Below are 24,073 nucleotides of genomic sequence, written 5' to 3'. Positions count from 1 at the left end.
TATATAAATGGTAAATAGCTGAAATGGTAAATACCCAGCTGAAAAGGCAAAAAGCATTGTTTTGACAGCTCAGCACCTCAGCAATGGTAGCACATATTTCACAAATGGTGGATTGTTTAAGCAACTTGTAATTTTCAAGAGAAAATACATTAGAACTGCTTGTATTTTTGGCTTACCTTGTTCAACGACAATTAGACGGGTTTTTCCAGGTTTGGTACTGACATCAGGTGGATTGATCACATTACAAATATAAGTTCCATTATCTTTAAAATTAACATTGTTTATGATAATGGAAACATCATTCTTGTTGATGTTACCATCCCAAGTAAAGTGGTCAGATAGAGGTGTCTGTGGTTTCCCCAATAAATAATATAAGATCTGTTAAAAAGATAGAATAAATGAAATCACAATCAAAAAATATGCATTATTAATAAATAAACAATTGTTTTGAGTTTAATACAGCAAAAGTAATTGGATGGACTCAAAAACTAAAAACAAACATGCAATACTACACCTCCTAAAAGCAGTTCATCATCCTCCAAGCAGAATGGCAGATTCATTAGTCAGTATATACAAGGACATTGAAATTCAGTCTTATACCTTTGCTGACAAATCCAAGACTTAATAGAAGTTTATATGACGATGAGGGGGATAAATAGAGTGGATGTTCAGAGACTATTTCCTCGGGTGGATGTAGTTGTTACTAGGGGACATAACTATAAGGTTCATGATGGGGGATATAGGAGGGATGTCCGAGGTAGGTTCTTTACTCAGAGTGGCTGGAGTGTAGAAATCACTGCCTGCTGTGATAGTGGAATCGGATACTTTAGGAACTTTCAAGCGGTTATTGGATAGGCACATGGAGCACAGCAGAATGATAGGGAAGGGGATAGCTTGACCTTGGGTTTGGATGTACTCGGCACAACATCGAGGACCGAAGGGCCTGTACTATGCTGTACTGTTCTATGTAATATATTCCAAGAGTGATGGCTCCACTGATGTGTACAGCCTCATTGTTGTACCTCATGGCATGATCTTCCTTGGCTCAGAAGTCTTGACATATGAACATAAGAACTAGGAGCAAGGGTAGGCCACTTAGCCCTTCAAACCTGCTCTGCCATTCAATAAGATCATAGCTGACCTTTTTGTGGACTCAGCTCCACTTACCTGCCCGCTCACCATAACCCTTAATTCCTATATGATAAGAAAGCAAGAGCTATTCTGCTAGTAGTTTCTTTTACAAGCAGAACCAGAATTATATCACTCAAAATATAAACTATATCTTTAACATAATTAAAAGCCAAGTGATGACGGTGTCATATTGATATATTTTATGTTTAAGGAGAATGTCATAAAATTCAGCTTTATTCTACAGGTAGTCAGTATATCTGGAGGGAATGCAGCTCAGATGCTGGGAGACATAATTACTCATTTTAGCCATGTAGTGTTTACTTAGGAGGGACCTGATGGATCTTTGTTTGTAGATGGAAGATTTTTGATTAGGTTGATTAACAGGATCATGTGATAATGTGGTTAATGGAAGGAGCTAGGTTTGTTGGAGAGGGAAACAGCTTTCCGCTCTGGCTGGGGTTTGTTTAAAGACAGAGGTCTGCAAGCTGCCCTGAAACTCAAAACCTCTCTGTAAGTTTCCAGATTGTCTATACTTCTTATAGCAGGTATATTTATGGTTGTTAATTGTATTTAAAGTGAAATGTTAAGTCCACAAGAGAATGTTGCTTATCTGGAACTGAAACAGTGATAAGTTAGAAATTGAAGTTGTTTGCCTTCATTGTATTAAAATATTGTTCAACTGTTAATGGTTAAGCTGTTCATTTGTCAGTTATATTTAAACTATCTTATAAATAAAGTTTTTTTGATAAAAGATCTCTAATTTGTCAGGACAATCACTCCTGGAACGAAGTAACTTATCCTCAGATTTATGCCAAAATAGAAAGATTGTTGGGGTCTAGTCTGGCTTCATAATATATCTTGGGGTTGGGTCCAGGGCCTGAATAGACACAAGGCACTTTACATAAGCATTTTAAGATTTGACACTGAGCTACTTGAGGAGATATTAGGTCAGATGATGTTTAGTCAAAAGGGTACATGTTAGGAGTGTCTTGAAGGAGGAGAAAAGCAGGTGAAGTGTTGCACTGGAATTCCAGTGTTTAGAGCCTAGGCAATTGAAAACATAGCTACAAACAGTAGAGTGATTAAAATTAGGGATGCACACAATGGGAGAATGAGAGAATAACAGGTCTCTTGGAAGGGCTGTGGAGCTGGAGGAGATTACAAAGATGATAAGAGGCATGGCCTTGCAGGGATTTGAAGACAAGGATGAAAAATTTTAAATCAAGGTATTGATTAACTAGGAAATCAGTGAAGATCAGCAAGCACAAGGGTGATGGGTGAACAGAATTTGCTGTTCGTCAAAACATAAGCAGCAAAGTTTTGGGATGACTTGAATTTTTATACAAAAAGTAGAATGTGCGAAACTAAACAGGAGTAAAATGGTCAAGACTAGAGGTTACAAAGCCAAGAATGAGATTTCAACAGATGGAACTGAAACACGGATGGAAATAGGCATTCTTGGTAATGATGCAAATGTGGTTGGAGATTCATCCTGGTGTCAAATATGACAGCAAGATTGTTAACAGACTGCTTTCATCTCAGATTACTGCCAAGGAGAATGAGAGATATATTGCCAGGGAGAATGAACTAGGTGAATGGAATTTAGAGTCGGACTAAAAGCAATGGTTTCAATCTTCCCAAGTATTAGTAAGTAAGTTGTTGAGAGAGATGGTAATGACCAGTAGATTAGTGCCATCAGCATATGCGAAAGCTAATGCTGTGTGTTTGGTTGGTGTCACTGAGAAGCAGCACATTGAGAAGAGATAAGAGGGGGCCAAGGATAAAGTGTTGAGGGGGTAGGAGATGTGTCTCAGGTGCAAGATGAATACAGGGAGGGTTTGAGGGAAGATGAAAAACTTGTTAACAGAAGTAGTTCATAGAATCCATAGTGCAGAAAGAGGCCATTTGTCCCATCGAGTATGCACCGACCACAATCCAACACAGGTCCTATTCCCGTAATCCCCAACATTTACCCTGTTAATCCCCTAACATTAGGGTCAATTTAGCATGGCCAATCAACCTAACCAGCTCATCTTTCAGACTGTGGGAGGAAACTGGCACACCCAGAGAAAACCCGCACAGGCACAGGGAGAATACGCAAACTCCACACAGATGGTGACCCAAGGCTGGAATTAAACCCAGGTCCCTGGCACTGTGAGGCCACAGTGCTAACCACTGAGCCACCCCTTGTTCAGTATATCCTTTCAAGTCTGCATTCCTTGGATTTAAAGGGATTGGAGATGAGGACTATACCAGGGGAAATAGCCTAGGTGAAAGACAGTATTGATTTTATTGCGACCAAAGCAAGGATGCAGCTGACCAAATTAGTCATTCAACCTCTTGAATGCTCCATCTGTCATTAAATTCAAAGCTAATCTCTATCTTAACGCCATACTTTGATCCCGTTACTCTGAATGCCCCTGCCTCCCAAAAATACATCATTCTCAGTTTTGAAAGTTTCAACTGACCTAGCCTCTCACTATTGGGACCAGTCCGGATTTTACTTCCTTTTGTGTGAAGTACTCCCTCACATCTTAGCTCTTTTTTTTAAAAATTGTATTCATTCCTGGGGTATGAGCATCACCAGCTAGACCACCATTTGTTACCCATCCTTTGAAGTGCTGCAGTTTGTGTACAAAGGAGGAAGTTTCATTTATTTTATCCAGCCATTCAACATAGTTATTGCGATGCAAACAACAGTAACACTTTATTAATTTGCTCCTGTATTCACCAAATTCCTTGTGATTCAGCAAATTAGCTTGATAGCCCAACGATGAACTGCTTCCAGTATTTTGCACAGAAACATTTTGATATATTCAGCAACTTGAATTAAACCAAACTGTACAATTGGAATTTAGTGCACAAGATTGTAAACAAAATATTTGAATTAAGTGGAAACTGTTCTCCAGTGCATCAATATGTGGGAGTCTATGGAGTTGTAGCAGTTCTAGATAATCATATCTGTGGTAAGTGGTTACAACTTCCTTCCACTCAGACTTGCCAAGTGTGTGTCTGTATCAGGGAGTGGTGAAGTTACATGAGCACTCTGTTCCAGGAAACTGTCACATTTAAGTAGAACTTTACGGTTGATCAATAAATCAGGGACAGCACAATGTAACTGTATGTCAGACAGGTGCAAGATTTTGACACTACTAATCTTTAGGATTCTATGTTGGTTTGAAGTAACATTAAGATTTGATGATTTTTTTTTAAAACATCGTTCAGTTTATATTTTCTGCCAGTAATTCAATTATCAGTCAAGGCAACCTGGGAATAGGAAACCAGCTGCTTGAAGAAACTAAATGACTTTAAAAGGTGCCAGAAAGTCTGGGTTTGAGCACTTGTATTTGTCTTAATTACACCATGTGTAAATCGGGACCATCTTTATCAGCTTTAAAAGAAATGAACAAAAGGTTTCAACTTAGTATGACACAGGCTGTGTGTGGGGGTGGGGGGGGTGCTATTCACCACAGGCGTAAATCCCGTGATAGGGCCATAACGGGACGGGATTTACACTGAGGAGATCTCAGAATGAGTTCTTCCTCACCACCCCGCAATCCACTACCACGAGGGTATAAAACTGATTACCAACCATTTAAATATCTTGCAGAGCCGTCATATGCTTCTCCCAGGCCAGTGGGAATCATTACTGCTGCCCCAGCATCGAGATGATCATGCCGGGGGCATGGAAGCTTGTGTAGTTAGCCCTGGTGTTCAGGGACATGACAAGAGAGAGTGGCCTGGCAGTGGCACCCCTGACAGACAAGGTGGTGCCACCAGGGGACAGGATATCAGGGAAACCCCATTTGGGAGGGAGGGGGTGTTACCACTAAACACTAATGTTGCCGATGGGGTAGGTAAAGGGGGAGGGGGGGAACCATAGAAACTTTGATGCTGATGTGGTGGGGGAGCACTGAAATCCCAAAACTGGATGGTTGAGGGGGGGGCGTGGGGAAAGACACTGAAGCTTTGATGCCAGCAAAGGTGGTGGTTAGGGCTTTTACTTCCACATTGAGATCTCTGTAGAGCCAGTCTTGCCAGCTGTATGGGACCCTATCCTGCCAGAATGAAGGCAAATTGCTGTGCTGTAAAAGTCTGACTCTATGATTCCAACATAAAAACAGACAGCAAGAGGTTATTTAAATTTTTTTTAAAAAAGAGAGAGGCCAAAGTGAACATATGCACCCTAGAGAACAAGACTGGGGAAATAATAATGGAAAATCAGGAAATGGCAGAGGAGTTAAATAAATGCTGTGCGTCAGTCTTCACGGTGGAATACACTAAAAATATTCCAGAAGTGCAAAATAATCAAGGGGTAAAAAGGGAGTGAGGTGGAAAGAAATAAATACAATAACCATCACTACAGGAAATTAAAGCATTCAAATCAGGTACTGAACAAAACTAAATCAGATAAGGCCCTACTTGTTGGCGATAGCATTTTAGCAGGGATAGAGAATTAGTTAACGAATAGAAAACAGAGTTAGGATAAGGGAGGCATTTTCAGGATGGTACTGTAACTACTGGAGTGCCACAGGGATCAGTACTGGGGCCACAATTATTTACAATATATATTAATGATTTGAATGAGGGAAATGAATGTACTATTGTCCAGTTTGCAGATGACACAAAAATAAGTATGAAGGCAAGTGCTCTGGAAGGCACAGAAAGTCTACAGCAGAGTACAGACAGTTTAAGTGAGTGGGCAAAAACTTGGCAAATGGAATATAATGTAGAAACTGTCAAGTTATGCACTTTGGTCAGAGGAATAAAGGAGCTGAATCTTATTAGACTACACCTGAAATAACCAATAATTTAGGCCTCCCTCATCCAAAGAAAGATACTGGCATTGGAGGCACTCCAGAGAAGGTTCACTAAGTTGATCTTGGGTATGGAGGGATTTTTCTTATGAGTGGAGCTTGATTAGGTTCGGCCTCTGCTCATTGAAGTTTACAAGAGATGACCTTATTGGATTCTCAGGAGGCTCGATGCTGAGAGTTGGTTTCCCTTTGTGGGATAGCCTAAGACCAGAGGGCATACTCTCAGTGTAAGGGGCTGCCCATTTTAAGACTGACGAGGAGGAAATTCTTCTGGGGGTAGTGAATTTGTGGAATTCTTTACCACAGAAGGCTCGAGGCTGGATCATTCAGTACGTTCAAGGTTGAGATAGATTTTTAATCAGCAAGGGAATTAAGGGTTGAAGACAAGGCAGGAAAGCAGAGTTGAGGATTACCACATCAGATCATTTATGATCTCACTGCATGATGTTGCAGACCTGATGGGCTGAATGGCTTACTTCTGCTGCAACACCTTATGGTTTTGGATGCTCCATTGTTGATTACATTTAAAGTAAAATGTTTGGTCTCTCACGGAATGGAGAAGGAAGGAACATAAAGCAGAAGATCAGCCATGATCATATTGAATGGCAGAGAAGACTTGATGGGTGAAATGGTCCGTGTCATCTTCTTTTCAAGATATCCCCCAAGTAATGCATACAATTTGCAAGTGCCTGGGTATTAATGTTGCCCCGTGGTGATAACTCCTTTTTAACAAACTACAAAATAGAAGGAATTTGATAGGAAGAGAGAAGGTTGATGTCGAAATAAAGTTCCAACCCATTAGAATAACATTATAATACTCACATGCAACTCTCCCCCACCAGCATCTGCTCTGAAAGTCCACTGTACTAACAGGCTACTACTGACAATTTGATTAGATTTGAACGTGCATGACAATCTGACATCTGTCCCATTTTCAACGATCATCTCTGGTTTAGTATAAATTTCAAGACCAGACACAGGATTGATTACTGAAAGAAAAAAAATGGACAGGTTATCAAGTTTTGGTAAATGCATTTGGTATGTATCCCATTCAGATATTTATGTTCCATTTGCAATCAATTCCCTTACCATACTTCCATAAATCTACAGCTGAGTAATAGTAAAAGTACTTTAATACAAGTCATTACACCATTACTTCCTTTTTTCTGTTCCTCATAACTTGAGGTTAAGGTTTAAAAATTAAACAAGGCTGGAAATAGCAATTACAGATTCAATGGGATGAAAGGTCAAATCTTGTGCTGCTCCCAGGAGCAAGCAGCAAGACGGGCAAGGGAATTTCACTGAGTGGGTGGCCAAAAGTCATCTCTCAGCGATGGCAAGTAAGTACAGAGAGCACAGTTGCATACTGTATATGGTTATTAATTCTGGTGAGCTGGCTTTTTAAATTCCCCTTCCCAGTTGGCGACGACTGAGTAATACATACCTGCAGAGTTACAACTGCATTTCAGTGGTGTGAAGCAGGTGAGATATTAAGGCGAAGTAGTCACTGCATTTTTTCCCCCCTCTTTTAGAGAGCGTTATCCAACAAGACAATGATTGGTGGTGGCAGTCTAAGGGATACAGGGCAGTGGGCCTTGTGTTGGGAGTGTGGGGGGTCCTGCAAATGCTGATGAAATGGGGGAAGCGGTGATCTTAAAATGCAGGGTTCATGCCATCTACGATGGAGTCCTTGGAGTTGAACGGAGGGTACTGGGCAGTGGATGGAACATAGGGATGGAGGGAGGGAAGTATGATTAGCTAGCAGTTTTTCCACAGGTCACCTCAGGCATATTTGATGCTGGCTTCAAGCAATCCAGCATTCATTCCTGCTACACAGTCCAGTTGAGGATGAAACACTGGGTATATCAACAGCAAAATGTGCTCCTCATGCATGCACATTTAATGAGCTCATCGGTATGAGACTGCGCATGACCATACCAACAAGTGAGTGAAATAGGAACTCCAGTAGGTCATTTGGCCCAAGCCTGCACTGCCATTCAATAAGATCATGACTACTCTGACTGTTGCCTCAACTCCACATTTCACCTACCACCGATAACCCTAACATATCTACTTCTGCCTTTGAAATATTCATTGACCCTGTTCCTAATATTCTCTAGGATTCAGAAACCTCGAATCAAAAATTGTTTTTATCTTGGTCCCCTATGTAAGATACCTTATTTTTAAAGTGTCCTCTAATTCTAGTCTCTCCCTCACAGGGAAACACCCTTTCAGCATCCAATCTGTCAAATCACCTCAGGATCTTGTATGTTTCACTAAGATCACCTCTAGTTTTTCTAAACGCCAATGGATACATGCTCAACCTGTCTGACTTTTCCTCTTAAATAACCCCCCACCATCCCAGGTATCAGTAAAGTGAACTTCTCTGAATTGCTTCTAGCGTACTAATCTTTTCTTAAATAAAGGCCTAAACTGTACACAGTGCTCCAGATGTGGTCTCACTAGTGTCATCTTCCATGTGTTTCAAAACATCCCAACTTTTATATTTCAATCCCTTTGCCTTCCTAATCAGTTGCTGCACCTGCATACTAACTTTTAGTGCTTCATATACTAGATCACTCAGATCCCTCTTGACTTTAGAGTTTGACAATATCTCTCCATTTAACCAATATCTTATTCTTCCTGACAAAGTGGAGAAATTCACATTTTCCCACTTTATACTCCATCTGCCAAATTTTGCTCACTCACTTAACCTAGTGGGTAGTGGGGGTATGGAATGCTCTGCCAAATAAGGTGGTGGAGGCAAACACGCTAGAGTTATTTAAGAGTAACTTAGACAGGCACATGACTGGGTTGGAGATGGGTGGATATAGGAGATTGTTTTAAATAAGGGTCATTAGCATTGGGGCGTCCCTGGTAATGTAAATGGGTATGGTGTGATAATAATGTTTCTTCTCTTTTCATTCACAGGTTTTAAGTCAGTCCACCTCATGTCCAACGAGGGGCATACACGCGATGGGGCGTACTGGGGCTGCTCTTGGTTGTTCGAGATTGGCCTAGTGCTTCATGTCGTTAGTGTGTGCCTAAACTGGACAAGATACTGGGCAAGATGACAGCTCAGTGACTATCACTGATTGCTGTGCAGACACATGGATTTGGTACGGTGTCTGTGGGAGTTTGCGCATTCTCCCCGTGCTTGCATGGGTTTTCTCCGGGTGCTCTGGTTTCCTCCCACACCCCAAAGATGCGCTGTTAGGCTGATTGGCAGGAATAAATTGTCCCTAAATCAGTCTCCCTCAATCTGGATGGCCATAAAACATTAGACAGGGGTCGTGGGTGGAGAGGGGGACTGGGGTGTTGAGATGGCAGCGCGGGCTCGTTGGGCCAAAAGGCCTGTTTCCCGGGCTGATTTTGTTCTTTGTTCTATCAATGTTCCTTTGCAGACTCCTTATGTCCTCTTCACAACTTAATCTTTGAATCAAATTGAGCAAACATACATTCAGTTCCTTCATTTAAGTTACTGATATAAAATTGTAAATAGTTGAGGCCCGAGAATTGAACTGTGGGGCAATCAACTCATCCCATCTTGCCAAGCAAAATAATGACCCATTTATGCGTACTCTCTGTTTCTTGTTCGCTAGCTAAATAGTTTTCTATCCATTCTAATGTGTCACCCCTTACACCATGAACTCTTATTTTATGTAGTAACCTTTTATGGAGCATCTTGTTCAATGCCTTCTGGTAATCTAAGTATAGCCTATCCACATTGATTCTTACTTCCTCAATGAACTCCAATATTAGTCAAACATAATTTCCCTTTCACAAAATCGTGTTGACTCTTCCTAATTGCTTTGAGATTTTCTAAGTTCTCTACCATAACCTGTCTCTGCTTTCTTTGTTGAAGCCATTTAACAATCCACTCTGCCACTTATTCCTTGGTTCTGCATTCTCTGACCTTGTTCGTCTCCCATGGAGAACCTTCTCAAAGTCTTTTGAAAATCCTGTTAAATTACACCAACTGCATTACCATTGTCTCCTCTATTACCTTAACAATCAGTAATATTGATCAATCAAGACTTCCTTCAATGGTGATTATGAAGTTCGTATGTTGTTTAAAAAAAAAAGTTCTACCTCATTCAACAACATCTTTTTGGGATGTTAAAGTGAGTGGGACCTCTTGTCAATTCATAATTGCAAGGGAGACAGCACTGTGTGAAAAGCTCTACAACACACCTGAGGAGAGCACACTCACTGCAACACCTTCCAGATTTTTAGATTACTCTGTGCATGTCTAAGCAAGTTTCAGTATAGCAATGACTGAGTGCTGATGGTTAAACCGTCAGTGGGTGTAATCTTCTGGTCTGATGCATTTTAAATGAGCAATTGCATCAAGCTTTCCAGTCAAGAATTTTTTCTCACTGTGCTGCACCTTAACTAGATTTGTTTTTAGCTTTCTTCTCTTTCACTTTATATCTATTATACTCAGGAAGGAATTGAAGTTTATTGCTGCTTGGTTATTAAACAGAGATGTGAAAAAGAAAATCTCATACATCTTTGAATTTGTTTAACTTCCAATCAATTTAAAAAAATAACAAGCATTAGTAATCTTCTCCTATGTGCCAATTTTAAGTCCTATCTAAAATTGATTTGATTAAATTTTTTTTTCACCTTTAAAAGTTTACTCATAGAACATAGAACATAGAACACTACAGCACAAACAGGCCCTTCGGCCCACGAGTTGCGCCGATCACATCAACACCTACCAACCTACAGACCTATCTATAACCGTCAATCTCATTAAACCCCATATACTCATCCAGAAGTCTTTTAAAAGACCCCAGCGAGTTCGCCTCCACCACCACTGACGGCAGCCGATTCCATTCACTCACCACCCTCTGAGTGAAAAACTTACCCCTAACATCACTTCTGAACTTCCCTCCTTGCACCTTAAATCTGTGTCCTCTCGTAGCAACCATTTCAACCCGGGGAAATAGCCTCTGAGAGTCCACCCTATCTATTCCTCTCAACATTTTGTAAACTTCTATCAGGTCGCCTCTCAACCTTCGTCTCTCCAGGGAAAAGAATCCCAGCTCCCTCAACCTAACTCATCTCGGGGGTCCGGCCTCATTGTTCCGTGGGAGCACTGAAGAGAGGCTGCAATTTGCGAGTGGAGAGCTTGTGGGTGAGTACAGCGACTTTTTCTTTCTTTTAAAAAACTAACTTTGTTTTAGTGAGTTTAGTGGGGGTTTTTTTTTGCTTGCTTTAAGTTTGACCCCGGTGGTAGTTGCGAGGGCACTCGGGTCAAGTTTTTTTTCACCTACTATAAATTAGATGGGAGGGGATTCCCGATACTCTACACAGGTAGAGTATCCCAGCCCTCCCCCCTCCTCTAACCTAAAAAAGAGAGAGACAGAGAGAGAGGGGCTCTGACTGAGAGCAGGTAAGACTGCTTTTGTTTTTTGTGTGTGCTGTAAGGGCTTTGGCTCACAGGGCCAAAGAGATAAGGTAAGTTATAAGTTTTTGTTTTACTTTTTCCTCTGGGTTGCTATAAGGGGCAGGTATGGGTGTGAGATCTGTATGCTGTTGCCAATGCAACATGTGGGAGGTCTTGGAGGCTCCTGGTCTGCCAGACATCCACACCTGTGCTCGGTGTGTGGAGCTGCAGGCCCTACGAAACCAGGTTAAGGAGCTGCAATTGCAGCTTGAGGACCTTCGGCCCATTCGGGAGAGTGAGGAGGTTATAGATAGGAGCTACCAGCAAGTAGTCACACCAGGGCAACGGGATGAGGGCACTTGGGTAACTATTAGGAAGGGGAAACCACGGGTGATGGAGAGCACAGCGGTGGATGTCCCCCTTCAAAATAAGTACTCCGGCCTGAGTACTACTAGGGGGGACAGCTCATCTGAGGGAGGAAGCGGTGGCCAGGTCTCTGGAGCTGAGCCAGTGAGTCAACAAAATCAAAAAAGAGAGCAGAAAGGTAGTGTTAATAGGGGACTCCACAGTGAGGGGCGCGGACAGGCGTTTTTGTGGACGTAGACGGGAGTCGCGGATGGTGGTTTGTCTCCCTGGGGCTGGGATTCGGGATGTGTCTGGGCGTGTCCCAGACATCCTGAAAGGAGAGGGTGAGGAACCAGAGGTTGTAGTACATATAGGTACTACTGACGTAGGCAAGAAGAGGGAGGCACTCGTGAAAAGGGACTATAGAGAACTGGGTAGGCAGCCGAGGAAGAGAAAAGCGAAGGTAGTAATCTCAGGATTGCTGCCTGTGCCACAGGAGAATGAGGGAAGAAATGAAATGAGGTGGAGGCTGAATGCGTGGCTGAGGGACTGGTGTAGAGGGCAGGGATTTCGGTTCCTAGATCACTAGGACCTCTTTAGGGGTAGGTGGGACCTGTACAGCAAGGATGGGTGGCACTTAAATCCCAGGGGGACTAATATCTTGGCGGGAAGACTGGCTAAGGCTACCGGGGGGACTTTAAACTAGAAAGGATGGGGGGAGGGAATTGCGATGGGGAAACTGGGACGGAGGAGGTTAGCTCCCAGGTAGGGGAGGACCGCAGGCAGTATGGGAGGGAGGTTAGACAGGGGGTGGAGAAGGGAAATGCCCAGACTGAGGGGCTGAAGTGTATATATTTTAATGCAAGGAGTGTAGTGAATAAGGTAGATGAGCTTAGGGCGTGGATTGCTGCTTGGGATTGTGATGTGCTGGCCATTACGGAGATTTGGATGTCTCAGGGACAGGACTGGGTACTTCAGGTGCCAGGTTTCAGATGCTTCAGGAAGGACAGGGAGGATGGCAGAAGAGGTGGTGGAGTGGCACTGTTGATCACGGACAGTGTCATGGCTGCAGAGAAAGAGGATGCCGTGGAGGGACTATCTACAGAGTCTCTGTGGGTGGAAGTTACAAACAGCAAAGGGTCGAAAACTTTGCTGGGTGTATTCTATAGGCCGCCCAATAGTGACAGGGAAGTTGAAGTGCAGATAGGGAAACAGATTCTGCAGAGATGTATTAATAACAGGGTTGTCGTGATGGGAGATTTCAATTTCCCAAACATCGACTGGAATATCCCTAGGGTAAGGGGTTTGGATGGGGAGGAGTTTGTTAGGTGTGTTCAGGAAGGTTTCCTGACACAGTATGTGGATAAGCCTACGAGGGGAGAGGCTGTACTTGACCTGGTACTGGCGAATGAACCAGGGCAGGTGATGGATCTCTCGGTAGGAGAGCATCTTGGGAATGGTGACCATAATTCTGTCTCCTTCACAATTGCATTGGAACGAGATAGGACCAGGCAGGCTAGGAAGGTGTTTGTCTGGAGTAAGGGAAGACACGAAGAAGTCAGGAAGTTACTTGGACAAATAAACTGGAAGGAGGCGTTCTTAGGGAAAAGTACCGAAGGAAGGTGGCGGATATTCAAGGAATGTTTGTCTGGAGCTATGCATGACAACGTTCCAATGAGACAAGGGGGTTTTGGTAGGTCGCGGGAACCGTGGTGCACGAAGGCTGTGTTGAACCTAGTCAGGAGGAAAGGGAAGGTGTACAAAAGGTTCAGGGAACTAAGAGAGGTTAAGGATCTTGAGGAGTATAAGGACTGTAGAAAGGAGCTTAAAAGGGAAATTAGGAGAGCCAGAAGGGGTCATGAGAAGACCTTGGCGGGTAAGATTAAGGAGAATCCCAAGGCCTTCTATAAATATGTGAAAGGTAAAAGGATGAGAAGAGAAGGGATAGGACCTATAAAAGGTGAAGGGGGAAAGGTCTGTGTGGAACCAGAAGAAATGGCAGAGGTGCTCAATGAGTACTTTGCCTCAGTATTCACGGTGGAAGCTGATCAGGGAGATTTTGCTACGGCTTTGCAGCAGATGGAAAAGATTGAGTTTGTGGATATTAAGGTGGAGGATGTGTTAGAACTTTTGAATTCTATCAAGATAGATAAGCCGGGACCAGATGGGATATACCCCAGGATACTGTGGGAGGCGAGGGAAGTGATTGCAGAGCCCCTGGCGATGATCTTTGCGTCGTCAATGGAGACGGGAGAGGTTCCGGAAGATTGGAGGATTGCGGATGTAGTCCCTATTTTCAAGAAAGGGAACAGAGATAGCCCGGGAAATTACCGACCGGTGAGTCTGACCTCAGTGGTTGGTAAGCTGATGGAGAGGCTTCTGAGGGACAAGATCTACGAGCATTTGGAGAGGTTTGACATGATCAGGAATAGTCAGCATGGATTTGGCAAGGGCAGGTCGTGCCTTACGAGCCTAGTTGAGTTCTTCGATAATGTGACTGAACACATTGACGAAGGAAGTGCTGTGGACGTGGTGTACATGGACTTCAGCAAGGCGTTTGATAAGGTCCCCCATGCAAGACTTCTTGAGAAGGTGAGAGGGCATGGGATCCAAGGGCCTTTGGCCTTGTGGATCCAGAACTGGCTTGCCTGCAGAAGGCAGAGAGTGGTTGTGGATGGGTCTTTTTCTGAATGGAGGTCAGTCACCAGTGGAGTGCCCCAGGGATCTGTTCTAGGACCCTTGCTGTTTGTCATTTTCATAAATGACCTGGATGAGGAAGTGGAGGGATGGGTTAGTAAGTTCGCTGATGACACGAAGGTCGGTGGTGTTGTGGATGGTCTGGAAGGATGTCAAAAGTTGCAGCAGGACATAAATAGGATGCAGGACTGGGCGGAGAAGTGGCAGATGGACTTCAACGCAGATAAATGCGTAGTCGTCCATTTTGGCACAACCAACGGGATGAACGAGTACACTATCAAGGGCAGGAGTCTTAGTAGTGTTGAAGAGCAGAAGGATCTTGGGGTCCGGGTCCACAGGACTCTTAAATCGGCCTCGCAGGTGGAAGAGGTGGTCAAGAAGGCGTATGGTGTACTGGCCTTCATTAATCGAGGGACTGAGTTTAGGAGTCGGGAGGTAATGCTGCAAATTTATAAGACCCTTGTCAGGCCTCATTTGGAGTACTGTGCGCAGTTCTGGTCGCCTCACTATAGGAAAGACGTAGAAGCTATTGAAAGGGTACAGAGGAGATTTACAAGGATGTTGCCTGGACTGGGAGGCATGCCTTATGAAGTTAGGTTGAGGGAGCTGGGTCTCTTTTCCCTGGAGAGACGAAGGTTGAGAGGCGACCTGATAGAGGTTTATAAAATGTTGAGAGAACTGGATAGGGTGGATTCTCAGAGGCTATTTCCCCGGGTTGAAATGGTCGCTACGAGAGGACACAGATTTAAGGTGCGGGGAGGAAAGTACAGAAGTGATGTTAGGGGTAAGTTTTTCACTCAGAGGGTGGTGAGTGAGTGGAATCAGCTGCCATCAGTGGTGGTGGAGGCGAACTCGCTGGGGTCTTTTAAAAGACTTCTGGATGAGTATATGGGGTTTTATGGGATTGTGGGGTTATAGATAGGTGTTGATGTGATCGGCGCAACTCGTGGGCCGAAGGGCCTGTTTGTGCTGTAGTGTTCTATGTTCTATGTTAAATGTTGATGCATTAGTTACTATTTCCACAGCAAATTTCGTCAAATAATATCAGTTTCTGTGTATCTGCATTTCAATAGAATATCTTCCCAGATATAGGATAATTTGAAGATTTATATGGGAATAGATCCACACAGTCTTACACACATGCAACATATTCCAATGTCAAATTACAGTACTGAATTTCAATGGGCTGTAACTTCTGCTGGAGTCGCAATTGAGTTGAACTGCCACAATTCAAAAGCTCTTATCTAAAAAATGCAGCCAATACTATCTTGTCCCACTCAGGCTGGGCAGTCCCCGGGGCCTAGCGCCAAGGGCTTTGGAGTCAAAGGAAAGTAAATCAAGCCCCCATTTTTACAGTTGGATTGTGGACAGACCCTTGTGGGTTTGGGGCAGGAGGGTAATCCTGTGGTGGTGGGGGGAGATTCACACTTCCCAGGAAATTGCTATGTTAACCTTACCTGGGAATGACCAGGCAGGGGGCAGGGGTTCTCCAGTACACTTATGGAGGTACTCCCACAGATACAATGCCCCAGAACTTGGCAGTTACGGTCCAGTTGTCACAACACTATTGCATACTCTTGAATTCCAAAACAATAGAAGACGTTGAAAAAACTCACGTATAGACATTTAAGTTTCTGCTTCCCAGTTCGTATGCTTAACCTTTACTCCACATGATTTATTAATATCATTATCTAGAGAAGCTACCCAAATGGCTAGTTTACTGCATAATTGTTATGGGGTACAAAAGGGTAGCAGGATATTTTGGTGGCTGTACGCCCAATAAAGTTTCAAAACCTCAATGTTACAGCAACCTTTGTGGGCTCAGAAACTGTCAACCTTCCCAGGCTGGTGTGCTTTTGTCAGAGTGGATACAAACCGTATTAGGCCTTCTACCCTCACTCCACAATGGATCAATGCCTTCATAGGCTAGTAAACTGATCCTAGCCTTTCCTTACACTCTATGTTCCTTCTTCAAAGATTGATCAAAGCAGCCTGCTCATTATCTCAGTGGGACATGCATTTATTTAATATAAAATCCTGCTACAAACATTTTTTGGAAAAATAAAGGCTTTGGCAACTATGTAAATAAAGTTACTTATAATGAAGGGGTGTTTAAAAGTCACCCTTATTTCCATATCTTTATGGAGTTCAAGGTGGATTGATCCTTTGGAAGCAAGTGAATAAGTTAGTTATCGTTTTCTGTCATCTGCCAAGTTCAATTTACCTAGGAGCAATATTTCATAATTGAATTAATAGTCTGACACATTTCGAACATCTTGGGCAATATCTTGCCAGGCATAGGTTGTACCAAGGAAAGACTGAACTGCAACATGACAAAACTTGTACTCCGAACTATAGTCAACAAAATGTCGCACTCCCTCGTGCACTTGCACTATTGCTGCCAGCTCTTTGGCAAAATTTGTTGCTTTGTTTAGATAGGGCAGTGAAATTCCTTGTTTGAGTGATTAAATTCTGATCTCCATCTGAACAAATTTCATAACATGGGATTGTACCTGATATATTAAAATGCTTGTACCCTGAGCGGCTTTGGGACCCGTTCCTAAATTAGAAGTTTCCTTGCAGTAGAGCTTGAAAAAGCTTTTTAAACTCATGCTGCCAGATTGACAGAGCAAGAAGAGGGCTAAGCAGTTATTCCACCAACACCCATCCCAAGTTTAAAAAGTTAAAATAATAACCACCAAACACTATCAAAAAAATGTAAAGACTGCTAGAACTACACTCACGCGCAACATTATGAAACCTAGATGCCACAGTATGACTGAGGCAATACTAAGTTCAAATAATGATGAATATTATGTTGGGTATGACTGAGTTAGAAAAAATAGAATAGTTTAGAAGGGAGAAGATGGAAGGGAGGGGATGTCATTTGACTTATCAGAGACAATCTGTGGCAAGAAATAGTAGTGCATCAGTAGTGACAGAAACTGTTTATATTCAATTAGTCAAAAGCCAAATTTAAGATTATATACGTTACAGCGCTACAGATTAGGTATCCCTAACTAACGAGGAAATTTATCTCAAATTGCTGAATTGTTTAATGTGGGCCTTTTTTTTGACAGACCCAAGATCAACAGTAGGTGGCTCAATAGTTACCAAGCCAGAATCAGCACAAGTGCCCTCCAAAGAAGTATCATGTCTAATCAAATGACAGAAGGCCAAAATAAGCAACAACATCCCAACTCATTGCAATATGTGACATGACAAAGGATGTGCATTCCACAGGACTGAACTGACCTTCCATTCTTACTCAACATCTGTGATTAATTAAATAAGTTAATTAGTTATATATTTTTTATTATTTGATTAAGAGATATGGGTATAGCTGGTTAGGCCCTCCCTAGCTGCCCTTCAGAAGGTGGTGGCAAGCTGCCTTCTTGAACTGCTACAGTTCCTGAGGTGCAGGTACAGCCACAGTGCTATTAGGGAGGGAGTTCCAGATTTTGATCTATTGACAGCAAAGGAACAGTATATTTCCATGGTAAGTGACTTGGAGGAGAATCTCTCCAGGTGGTGGTGTTCCAGGTATCTGCTGCTCTTGTCCTTCCAGATGATAGTGCTCGGGGGTTTGAGGGGTACTGCAAATAGGAACCTTAGGCAAGTTCCTGCAGTGCACTTTGTAGATGGGATGCACAGCTGCCACTGTTTATTAGTGGTGGAGGGACTGAATGTTTGTGGAAGGGATGCCAATCAAGTGATTGCTTTGTTCTGGAGCGTGTGAAGCTTCTTGAGTGTTGTTGCAGCTGCACTCATCCAGGCAAGTGGAAAGTATTCCATCACACTCCTGACTTGTGCCTTGTAGATGATGGACAGGCCTTGGGGAGTCAGGAGGCAAGTTACTTGCCACAAAATGCCTTTGGCCTGCTCTTGTAGCCACAGTACTTATTTGGTTAGTCTTGTACACTTTCTGGTCAATGGCAACCACCAAGATGCTGATAGTGGGGGATTCAGCAAGGCTAATGCCATTAAATGTCAAGGGGCGATGATTAGATCCTCTCTCTTGTTGGAGACGATAATTGCCTGGCACTTCCGTGGTGCAAATGTTACTTGCCATTGCCAACCCAATATTGTCTCAGTCTTGCTGCATTGGTACATGAATTGCTTCAATAAATGAGGAGTTATGAATGGTGCTGAACATTGTGCAGTGTTGGCAAACATCTCCATTTCTGACTTTATGATAGAAGGGAGATCATTGATAAAGCAACTGAAGATGGTTAGGCCTAGGACATGACCCCTATGAACTTCTGCAGTCCTGCAACTGAGATGATTGACTTCCAAACACCACAACCTCTACCTGTGTGCTAGGTATGACTCCAACCAACCAGGTTTTCCCACCAATTCCCATTGACTCCAGTTTTGCTAGAGCTCCTTGATGCCATGCTGGGTCAAATGCTGCCTTGATAACAAAGAACAAAGAAAATTACAGCACAGACGCAGGCCCTTCGGCCCTCCAAGCCTACACTGAACATCCTGCCCGACTTAACTGAAACCCCCACACTTAATAGCGACCATATCCCTCTATTCCCATCTCATTCATGTACTTGTCAAGACACTCTTTAAAAGTCACTACTGTATCCGCTTCCACTACCTCCCCTAGCAACAAGTTCCAGGCACCCACCATTCTAAAAACATGACTCGTACATCTCTTTTAAAACTTGCCCCTTTAACCTATGCCCCCTAGTAATTAACTCTTCCAGCCTGGGAAAAAGCTTCTGACTATTCACTCTGTCCATGCCTCTCATAATCTTGTAGACTTCTATCAGGTCTCCCTCAACCTCTGTCACTCCAGTGAGAACAAACCAAGTTTCTCCAATCTCTCCTCATAGCTAATGCCCTCCATATCAGGCAACATCCTGGTAAATCTTTTCTGTACCCGCTCCAAAGCCTCCACATCCTTCTGGTAGTGCGGCGACAAGAATTGAACACTACACTCCAAGTGAAGCCTCACTAAGATTCTATAAAGCTGCAACATAGCTTGCCAATTTTTAAACTCAATACCCCGGCCGATGAAGGCAAGCATGCCATTTGCCTTCTTGACTACTTTCTCCACCTGCATTGCCACTTTCAGTGACCTGTGTACTTGTATACCCAGATCCTTTTGCCTATCAATACGCCTAAGGGTTCTGCCATTTAGTGTATATTTCCTATCTGTATTTAGACCTTCCAAAATGCATTACCTCACATTTGTTCAGATTAAACTCCATTTGCCACCTCTCTGCCCAAGTCTTCAACTGATCCATATCCTGCTGTATCCTCCGATGGTTCTCATCACCAACATCAAATCCACCAACCTTTGTGTCGTCTGCAAACTTACTAATCAATCCAGTTACGTTTTCCTCCAAATCATTTATATATATTACAAACAACAAAGGTCCCAGCATTGATCCCCGAGGAATACCACTTGTCACAGCCCTCCATTCAGAAACACACCCTTCCACAGCTATCCTCTGTCTTCTTTGACCGAGTCAGTTTTGTATCCATCTTGCCAGCTCACCTCTGATCCCATGCGACTTCACCTTCTGCGCCAGTCTGCCATGAGGGACCTTGTCACAGGCTTTACACGGGTCCAAGTAGATAACATCCACTGCCCTACCCTCATCAATCATCTTCGTCATTTTCTCAAAAAGCTCGATCAAGTTCATGAGACGTGACCTTCCCTTCACAAAGCCATGCTGCCTCTCATTAATACGTCCAGTTATTTCCAAGTGGGAATAAATCCTGTCTCGAACAATTCTCTCCAATAATTTCCCTACCACTGATGTAATTACAGGCCGGTGAGCCTTACCTGGATTATTCTTGCTACTCTTCTTTAAACAAAGGAACAATATTGGCTATTCTCCAATCCTCTGGGACCTTCTCTGTAACCAGTGAGGATACAAAGATTTCTTTCAAGGCCCCAGCAATTTCCTATCTCAGTATTCTGGGTTATATCCCATCAGGCCCTGGAGACTTGCCTACCTCGCTGTTTCTCAAGAACCCCAATATCTCTCCTCTTTGATCTCAACATGACTCAAACTATCTACACACCCTTTCCCAGACTCATCAACCACCAAGTCCTTCTCTTTGGTGAATACTGATGCAAAGTACTCATTTGATGCCTCGCCCATTTCTTCTGGCTCCACACGGATTCCCTCCCTTGTTCTTGAGTGGGCCAACCCTCTCCCTGGCTATCCTCTTGTTCTTTATATATGTGTAAAAAGCCTTGGGATTTTCCTTAATCCTGCTAGCCAATGCTTTTTCATGACCCCTTTTAGCTCTTCTTACTCCTTGCTTAAGTTTCTTTCTACTTTCCTTGTATTCCACACTTGCTTCATGTCTTCCCAGCCTCCTAGCTTTGACAAATGCTTCCTTTTTCTCTTTGACTAGGCTCACAATACCTCTCGTTATCCAAGGTTCCCAAAACTTGTCATACTTATCCTTCATCCTTAGAGGAATGTGCCGGTCCTGAATCCCTATCAACTTACACTTGAAAGCCTCCCACATGCCGGATGTTGATTTGCCCTCAAACATCTGCCCCCAATCTACATTCTTCAGTTCTTGCCTAATATTGTTGTAATTAGCCTTCCCCCAAGTTAGCACCTTAACTTGAGGACTACACTTATCTTTATGCTGAGGGCAGTAACTCTCATCTCACCTTTGGAATACAGCTCTTTTGTCCATGTTTGAACCAAGGCTGTAACAAGGTCAGGAGCTGAGTGACCCAGCCTTTCCCTGTTGTTTCCACTTCTGCCACTGATTCTCTACCTCTCTCTTTTTCTCTCTAGGCGAGTCAGTACGATTGTACTGCATAGCAGCTGCCAGTTAGTTTAGGACCACCCCAATGGGGCAGCATCCAAAACAGTGCTGATCTAAGACATTAGATGTGGGCCAAGTGGATACTGTCATGAATTCAATGGTTCAGTACTGTATAGAACTAGTCAGGGTTCATGTGATCCACTTTCAAGGAGCTATGAAAATGTACCCCTATATCTCTTCGTTCCATAACTCTCCCAAAGTCCTACATTAACTGAGTAAGTCCTGCACTGGTTCTATCAACCAAAATACATCACCTCACATTTATCTAAATTAAACTCCATCTGCCATTCGTCAGCCCACTGGCCCAATTGATCAAGATCCTGTTGCAATCCCAGATAACCTTCTTCACTGTCCACTATGCCACCAATCCTGGTGTCATCTGCAAACTTACTAACCTTACTGCAACAATATAACTGTCCCACAAAGAACTTCTGGAACCCATAGAACTCCACAATGGGAATGAAAGGTACTTTGAAGGTGTTCCAAACAATCCACTGTCTCACTGGCGAGAAAGTCAATATTATCCCTGGTGCCCACCAGAGTCATCATTCTCTTCCAATCTATAGAACATAGTGAGTGAATCAGCATGCAAACAGACCATTTGCAGGTTGTTTGCAGCAAGGCCCAAAGGCTCAGTCCAAAGTCTTTTGGTTTTTATGCAACAGATCAGTGATTCACTAAATATGGGACATATTTCAGAAGATTGCATTTTATACAAAAAAATGGCTGTGTGGTTAGCCATAGATATCGGTGGACTATGCAAGGGAATACACAATATATCGTAGAATTTTGAGCAGTGTCAAGGAACAGAGGGACTCCGAGTGTATGTCCACAGATCCCTGAAGGTAAGACAGGTGCATACTCTATAGAGGATATGATCCACTAGATAGATTGGTTTTCTTTGTATTAGAAGAGACAGAGGTCCACCTCATGTCAAGCGAGGGGCATGCACACGGCGGGTCGTGCGTGGGCTGCTCTTGGAAGTCCAGGAGTGGCCTAGTACTTCATGTCGGTGTGTGTGCTTGATCCTGGACCGGTAGACGGGCGCCGCAACAGCTCAGTGACGAGCACTGCTAGCTGTGCAGATACATGGATTTGGGCCTGTGTCTGTGGGAGTTTGCGCATTCTCCCTGTGGTTGCGTGGGTTTCCTCCGGGCGCTCCGGTTTCCTCCCACACCCCAAAGATGTGCTCTTAGGCTAATCGGTTTCTACCAAATTGACATTATTTCTTCCCTGAATCTGAGTAGGGTCCCATTCGTAGACATGCAGGGTAGAATAGGTGTAGGGTGATGCGGCGGCGCGGGCTCGTTGGGCCGAAGGGCCTGTTTCCCGTGCTGGGTTGTTCTTTGTTTTTTTTTTAGAGGGGAAGATTAACTGGGGTGTATAAAATTGAGGATGAGGGTTAGTGAGTAGGAAGCATGAATTTTCCTCAGTAGAGAGGGGACACAGATTTAAGATTAGAGTGGAATTGAGATTTCTTTTCACCCAGAGGACAATAGGGAGACTGGAAGTTACTGCCTGAAAGGGTGGCAAAGGCAAAAACACTCAACTGCAATTAAAAATAAATACTTAAATGCACACTCGAAGTGTTGTAATCTGCAAGTCCAGACAAGGAGTTGGAAAATAAGATTCGGTTGGATAGTTCTTGGCCAGCACATTCAATGCATCAAATGGCCTCCTCTGTATCATAGATTTCTCTGATTCTACAACACGAACATAAAGATTTAATCAAATCTACGTTTAAGATGATATACAACACACAAGGCAATTCTGCTGCAGTGCTCTGGCTAACTAACCTGTGTACTAGCTCACAGAAGAGATTATCACATTTCAAAAGTCTGAAGTTTATCCCTTAATCATACTTTGCGTACTTAATCACAATCTGCATTTATTCAATACATAAAACATTTCATGGGACTGTGTTCTAGAATTTGAGTCAATTCTAACATCTAATGAAGAGAACTGGCCAAGAGCCTCCCATCCATTGAGTTTGTCTACTTCCCACTGCCTCAGCAAAGCAGCCAGCATAATTAAGGACCCCACACACCCTGGACGTTCTCTCTTCTAGCTTCTTCCGTCAAGAAAAAGATACAAAAGTCTGCGGTCACATACTAACTGACTCTAGAACAGCTTCTTCCCTGCTGCCATCAGATTTTTGAATGGACTTGCCTTGCGTTAAGTTGATCTTTCTCTACACCCTAGCTATGACATTCTGCACTCTGTCATTTCCTCCTCTTTGAACGGTATGCTTTGTCCATCCAGCACACAAGAAACAATACTTTTCACTATATGCTAATACATGCGACAACAATGTCAAATCAAAATGCAGCAATAATAAGTCAAATCAAAAAATGTCTGGGATGCAAATTTCAAATCTGCTTAAGTTTCACCACTGATCGTGATATCAATATTGGGTGTGGTATCAAAACATTGCCACAGGGTTATATGATTGATATTGGTGATCCTTAATATGTGAATTGGGGACACATTGGAGCAGTCACACACCCACAACTCAATGGGGCCACAGCCAAACCATCAAAGCTCCTTCAGATTTAGATGCCCCTAAAGCATAGATTTACTGGCCAAGATCACTCAACACTACGCACGGCGGGTAGCTCCATTTTCAATCAGTACAAAACAACATACAAGAGGCTGAACACAATGCAGTGAATTACATGGAGAGAGAAGAAAATCACTACAAACAAATACAGAAACAGAACATTTCCCATTCACCAAATCCCAACATAACACCTTCCCTTACCGAGTGCCAGCAAGAATATTGCAGCCCAGTAGCCCACCATGTAGATTTTAAACAAGACCACAATCTCATTCTTCAAACTGCGCCTCACTCCGTCAACCTCCCATGCCATAACCC

The 24,073-nt window shown here is 43.2% G+C and overlaps 1 protein-coding gene across 2 annotated transcripts in view; it reads right to left on the bottom strand.

The window, feature by feature from the left end:
• Window positions 1–24,073, bottom strand: part of LOC145353099 (myelin protein zero-like protein 1) — a 40,916-nt gene extending 16,843 nt beyond the window's left edge. For both annotated transcript variants that reach the window (XM_080203462.1, XM_080203463.1), the window contains exons 1-3: window positions 23,960–24,073; window positions 6,771–6,937; window positions 177–378 (exon numbers count right to left, since the gene is read on the bottom strand). In XM_080203462.1, coding sequence (XP_080059588.1) covers window positions 177–378; window positions 6,771–6,937; window positions 23,960–24,068 — 478 coding nt within the window. In that variant the 5' untranslated portion in view covers window positions 24,069–24,073. The remainder of the gene's footprint in view (window positions 1–176; window positions 379–6,770; window positions 6,938–23,959) is intronic.

The sequence above is a fragment of the Carcharhinus amblyrhynchos genome, chromosome 15, assembly GCF_965287045.1.
Source record: "Carcharhinus amblyrhynchos chromosome 15, sCarAmb.v2.hapA, whole genome shotgun sequence".
NCBI classification, from domain to species: domain Eukaryota; kingdom Metazoa; phylum Chordata; class Chondrichthyes; order Carcharhiniformes; family Carcharhinidae; genus Carcharhinus; species Carcharhinus amblyrhynchos.
This window is presented reverse-complemented; position numbering and strand designations above follow the sequence as displayed.